The sequence below is a fragment of the Leptonychotes weddellii genome, chromosome 3 (assembly GCF_054177405.1).
Source record: "Leptonychotes weddellii isolate Sample4059 chromosome 3, ASM5417740v2, whole genome shotgun sequence".
Lineage (NCBI taxonomy): Eukaryota > Metazoa > Chordata > Mammalia > Carnivora > Phocidae > Leptonychotes > Leptonychotes weddellii.
In genome coordinates, this window is record NC_138371.1 from 61,213,954 (window position 1) to 61,219,953 (window position 6,000).

The window sequence follows — 6,000 nt, forward strand, 5'->3', positions numbered from 1 at the left end:
TCAAAAAGTAAAACTAAAGTCCAGGTTTGGACATATTCCCCTTCAGAGAATATGAAGACAAAAAGTAATGCCAAAGGAAGACTGTATTATTTGTTTAAATTAGGTTTGCTTGGCGATGTCTTCCTTCTATATCAGTTCTTTTTTTTTGTCGGTCAGATTTATTTTTGCAGCTCTCAGTTTTCCATGTGCATCCTCACCAGATGAAAATATATTCATATAAGTAAATCATAGAAATTTTAATATTATGGAATTAGTAGAGTCATTATTTCACTAAATTTTCTTTTCTTCTTTTAAAGATGTATTTATTTATTTGAGAGAGAGAGGATGCTTGCACGTGTGCATGGGCATGAGCTGGGGGAGGGGGGAGAATCCTCAGGCAGACTCCCCACTGAGTGTGGAGCCCATCATGGGGCCCCATCCCAGGACCCTGAGATCATGACCTGAGCCAAAATCAAGAGTCAGAGCTCAACGGACTGAGCCAGCCAGGCACCGCTAAATTTTATTTTCTAAGTAAGATGAACATTGATGTGATACAGTTTTAAAATACATATTGTAGTTTGTTCCATTATAAAATATGAGTACTCTTTCTTTCTCAAGAAGTGATGTAAGTCAATCTAAGTTACAGCTTTTGTCTATTTTGAATCTTATAAAAGAGCTGCTTTGTCAGTAGATAGGGTTGACATTTAAATGATAATGGGTGAATCTCAAATCATAATAGAGATTAGTTCAGAAGTGGTGGGTCTTTTAGCCACAGGAAGAGTTACTCCTTTCTAAATTGATGTTTTCCCATTTTACCAGAGAATATGAAGAGATAGGGTTCTTTTAAGAGAAAGACATGCTAACTCTGAAAGCTTTTAATCTCTTTACTCAACCACTTAAATCAGTGACCTTAACAAATAATTGTGTAACTTATTTAACCAAAATATTTCATAGCACCCTTTTTATCTTAAATATGCACTTGTGACTTTTTAAATTTCCTGCCAGCCACCTTTGGAATCACATTCTAGAGTGGAAATGTATTGCCAGCAAAGCATTAAGAGAGAACATTCAAAGATATTTTCATGGTAAAAAACATGTGTGTTTTTTTCCCCCCAGAGAAGTATATCAGAGAATTCTCTCGTAGCAATGGACTTCTCAGGACAGAAAAGCAGAGTTATAGAAAATCCCACGGAAGCTCTTTCAGTCGCTGTTGAAGAAGGACTCGCTTGGAGGGTACAAATAGCTTCACATTCTTCACAGTATTTATGATTTGAGTTTGTCTCACCCCAAAAGTTGAAATTTGTTTCCCCTTTCTTTGCACAGAAAAAAGGATGTTTACGCCTGGCCACCCACGGTAGCCCAACTGCCTCTTCCCAGAGCTCGGCCACAAACATGGGTATGTTTGTGCCTATTCACGGGGACTGCATGTCTGGATGGATGGGCACTTGGGTGAGGTGACTGGGTAGCCCTGGTAGAAAGTATATGTGATTAAATTGGGAGGATTTCAAACAAAGCTCTGTATTCCTCCATTTTATTTCTTCAGCCATCCACCGGTCCCAGCCATGGTTTCACCACAAAATTTCTAGAGATGAAGCTCAGCGATTGATTATTCAGCAAGGACTTGTGGATGGGTAAGTTTGATTTTGAATGGTCGTGATTTTGATTTCTCTTAGAATCGGTGATTACTTAATACACATAGTTTTTACTTCAGCTTATCGTAAAACAGAAGTGACTTTGTTCTCGAGGTTACCATCATATCCTAGCCATATCTATATAATACCTGTTACATCGTGTGTGCTTAGTACTGGTGCCTAAACGAACAGATAACTGAATAGGATGCTCTGCTGTTAACTAATAATTACTAATATTACCCATTCTGTGCCTACTAGTATCTCAGTTAAAACTGAACTTGTTTTGAGGTGTCAACAACATATGATTCCAGAGTAAGGTTTGTGTCATGACATAATCTTACATGTTCTATGTAGTTTTAAGTTTGATGCAGAGTGTATTCAGTTAAAACACTCTTTCTTTTATATTTTGACTGCTTGTTTTATTTTTTTTCTCTCTGTTTACTTTCCTATTTTCTCTCAATTTTCACAGCTTAAAATAGTGTAAATCTATGAAAAGAGTACTTCTTGAGTGTTTCTCATGTCATCTTTTAGTGGGGTACCACGGGAGATACAAGAGAAATGTAAATTGTATTACAAAATACTTACAATCTGAAGAGTTTTCTTTTTCTCAAATGACTCGGTATTTCAAATACTTCCTGGAATACTGGCTAAATTCCCTTTTCAAATGCACTGCAAATCAAGGAGGTTGTATTGAGGTTTGGATGAGAAATAAAACCAGCATCAATTTAAACAAGTGGTGATGGGGTCTTTTATCTTCAAGGGTTGGCTTAAGATGATGACAAGATTTCAAGGTGATTTAATACTGACATTTGGATAAAAATGCATCTTCACATGGACGATTATTAATAGCAAGTCAGCATTTCACTAGACTCTAAATAAGAGATTTTAATATACTTCTCTATGTGGAGCACAGTCTCTTTAGATGTAAATTTCAACAATCAGCAGAATTACAATCTGATGAGACCAAGAAGAGAAATAAATCATGAAGAATCATTAAAATGTTTTGGAGGATTATAATTTCCCTATTTTCAGAGCCTAGTTTTTATAAGTTGAATGAAATAATTGCAAAAAGAAGGATAATATCTTTATTTTTTTAATTTTTTAATAAAAAATTGGGGTGGGGCTTGGTGCAGAATCCTTTGGAAAGATGTGATGATGCCAGGCAGTCCACTAGATGGTAGTGGTGATCCGCTTGGGAATGGAGAAAGAATTACAGCTTGCTTTATGAGTGAACCTCCCTTTTGTCCCATCTCCCAGTGATGTAATGTAGGAATCTCACACAGTACAAATGAAATGGATAATCTCATCCGACATCTGTGATGGCTCAAATTCCATGCCCAGGCACAGTGAGATTAGTATTGGAGTCACCAGAGGGGATTGTTTGCACAATCTGTTTGCCAACAATTAACACGAAGCTGGTTTTGCACTGTATTGCCAGTAAACAAGAATCCATGCCTGGCAGCGTTTTTCTCTTAGGCCATTAGGCCATGTCTTAGATTTTGGGAGCCTGACATTATAGAGGCTTTTCTGCTGCATTCTTCAAGATTAAAATATATGTTGTTTGGGTGTTTCTTTTACTTAAAGCATTGTACTCAAACATTTAATAGATGATTCCGGATTGATTTTTTAGAATATATTCATTTCTCACTTTCCGATGTATATGTAACATAGGAACCAGAGTCGGAAAATAAAGGGAGATCAGTGTTGAAGAGGGGTTTAAAATGATTTCGTTCTAAATAATTTTCTCTTTTCAGGGACTAACATAACCCAGAAGTTAAAGTAATAATATGCTAATGCACCATTCTCTGCACACACGTGTTACATGTGAATACCCAATTCTCCAATGGTAAAAGAACATAACACTAATTATTGATGTCAGCACAGCACTATATTGCTTATTGTGAGTGAACAATCTGACAAACAGGTTGTATATTTATCCTATTAAAGTGAAATTAGCACTGATGACAGTTTTCTAGTATAAGATGATGTTATACCATATTGTTTACCACGTTGGATAATCCCATCATTGAATACACAGTAAAGGAAAACTCTTGGCTACATTTATAAATATATTTCCTGGATTTGTTACATGCTATATTTTTATGAAATACATAAGTAAATATAGAAACATATTGAAATTCCTTCTCTCTCTTTAGAGTTTTCTTGGTACGGGATAGTCAGAGTAACCCCAAAACTTTCGTACTATCAATGAGTCATGGACAAAAAATAAAGCATTTTCAAATTATACCAGTAAGTAATTTGTAATTTCACATTCATATATTAGAGATGATCTTAATGCATAAGCTTTTGGAAACTTTGGTTTTCTTTGGATCTTTTATTAAATATAACTGGGGAGCTTGTGCTTTGACTAGACTTAAGTTTGGCAGAAATGGTTTTATGAGCCTGAATTAATATAAGAAATACAGGAATTGTAAAAATTAAATTTCCCTTTTTCCATGAAATATGATTTACCAATATTGTATAGACCCCATGCCACCTATTGTTAAAAGGCCACTAAAGATTCTTTCTGAATTCTACTGGAGGTTCTTTAAAAGCCATTATTTTCAAACCCTTCCTCCTTTCTTATCTCAAACATGTTTTTTTGTTTTCTTTTTTTTTTTTTTAAAGATTTTATTTATTTGACAGAGAGAGATACAGCGAGGGAAGGAACACAAGCAGGGGGAGTGGGAGAGGGAGAAGCAGGCTTCCCGCGGAGCGGGGAGCCCGATGCGGGGCTCGATTCCAGGACCCTGGGACCATGACCTGAGCCGAAGGCAGACGCTTAACGACTGAGCCACCCAGGCGCCCCTGTTTTTTTGTTTTCTTAGTTTTGTTTTTAATCATTATGGATAGATACCCAGGTGCTGCAGAACCAGAAAACATTTAAACTATTCTGAGCACTTTTCAAAAATTTCTGTAATTCTGTTTCTGGGTGGCACAACTTGGCTTTGGGATTTTTGTTGCTTCTGCTGATGCTCTGTGTGTGTGTGTGTGTGTGTGTGTGCACGTGTGTATGCATGTGATCTGTGTATCAGAACCAGGTAGTGTGGCATAGAGATTCCGTCTACTTTCAGGGAAGTTTTACATAAGATTGCTACCTTGCTAGTGTTTCCTTTTGAATGGCCTCTTTTTGGAATTATCCAAAGTCCATATGAAGTATCTTACCAACTTCACTGAGTATGTAAATAATGTCCCTGGGTGAGTATGAGTTGTTTAATGTCACAAGACCTCACTGCCAGAAAAAAAAAAGAAGAAGAAGAAGCTGTCATCCCCTTAACATGTTTGATTGCTTCAGAATCAATTTATGGGTAGAAGTTATGTGAATATTTGTTTCTAATATACTAATTGAGGCTGTTAAATAGACAACATTCAGATACGGAAATTAATTTCTGTGGGACCATTAAAATCTTTTGTTTACTTTTACACTGAATAGTGCAGATTTCTCACTGTTGATTCACAATAGTCATACTATTCTAACTACAGAACGTTGGGAGAATTTGAGGTATAGAAAGTAGAGCCCCCTGTGGATCCTAGGGTCAACTGATATTTCTTCTGTATACAAGTGAAGTTACAGGAAAAAAGTGAACACATCATAAGGTTTTTTTTTTTTTTTTCCACTATCTTTAGTTTCATCCACTTGTCCATTTTAGTGTATGAAGACACGGTATGATAGAGAATGATTGTCCTTGTGGGTTTTTGTCCTTCTTACCAGTTTGTTGTTTTCCTTCCAATAGGTGGAAGACGATGGTGAACTGTTCCACACCCTGGATGATGGCCACACGAGATTTACAGATCTAATCCAGCTGGTGGAGTTCTATCAACTCAATAAGGGCGTTCTTCCTTGCAAGTTGAAACATTATTGTGCTAGGATTGCTCTTTAGCCAAACCAGAAGTGACTTATTAAACTGTTGAAGAAAAAGGACTCACTACAAAAAAAAAAAAAAGAAAGAAAAGAAAAGAAAAAGAAAGACCATAAACAAGGGAGAAAACGTTGCCATGGTGAAAAGAATCTATTTCACCTACAAGTTACAAAAAATAGCTTGTGCATTGCAGATAAGCAAAGATTTGGATTGACATTACATTCATCATCTAAAATTCATTAGTTAAAATTAAACCTCAGAAAAAATGATTTGGTGTGTTCTTGTGTGATTTTACATAACTATAGTATTTTCGTCAAATATGCATATAAAACATCTTTCTGTCCTCATTTACTAGAGTAGCATTTGAATTCTCAAACACAAAATATGAAAAAAAACTTGAAGGTTCTGGATGAATTATTTGCAGACTGAATTTCAATTACACTACTTTTTTTGTAACTTAAGAAGAATGATAAAATCTCAAGCTCTCAATTGAAAAAGCTACCCACACACTTGTTAATAAAACTAAAAAG

General features: G+C 35.8%; 1 protein-coding gene across 6 annotated transcripts in view; it reads left to right on the plus strand.

Annotated features, from left to right (window-relative positions):
- GRB14 (growth factor receptor bound protein 14) overlaps positions 1-5,578 on the plus strand; it is a 113,835-nt gene extending 108,257 nt beyond the window's left edge. For 5 of the 6 annotated variants that reach the window (XM_081814289.1, XM_081814290.1, XM_081814293.1 and 2 more), the window contains 5 exons: positions 1,096-1,212; positions 1,303-1,375; positions 1,523-1,610; positions 3,767-3,860; positions 5,345-5,578. In XM_081814289.1, coding sequence (XP_081670415.1) covers positions 1,096-1,212; positions 1,303-1,375; positions 1,523-1,610; positions 3,767-3,860; positions 5,345-5,491 — 519 coding nt within the window. In that variant the 3' untranslated portion in view covers positions 5,492-5,578. The remainder of the gene's footprint in view (positions 1-1,095; positions 1,213-1,302; positions 1,376-1,522; positions 1,611-3,766; positions 3,861-5,344) is intronic. The other variant, XM_081814291.1, reaches the window with a different exon arrangement.
- The last annotated feature ends 422 nt before the right edge of the window (positions 5,579-6,000 follow it).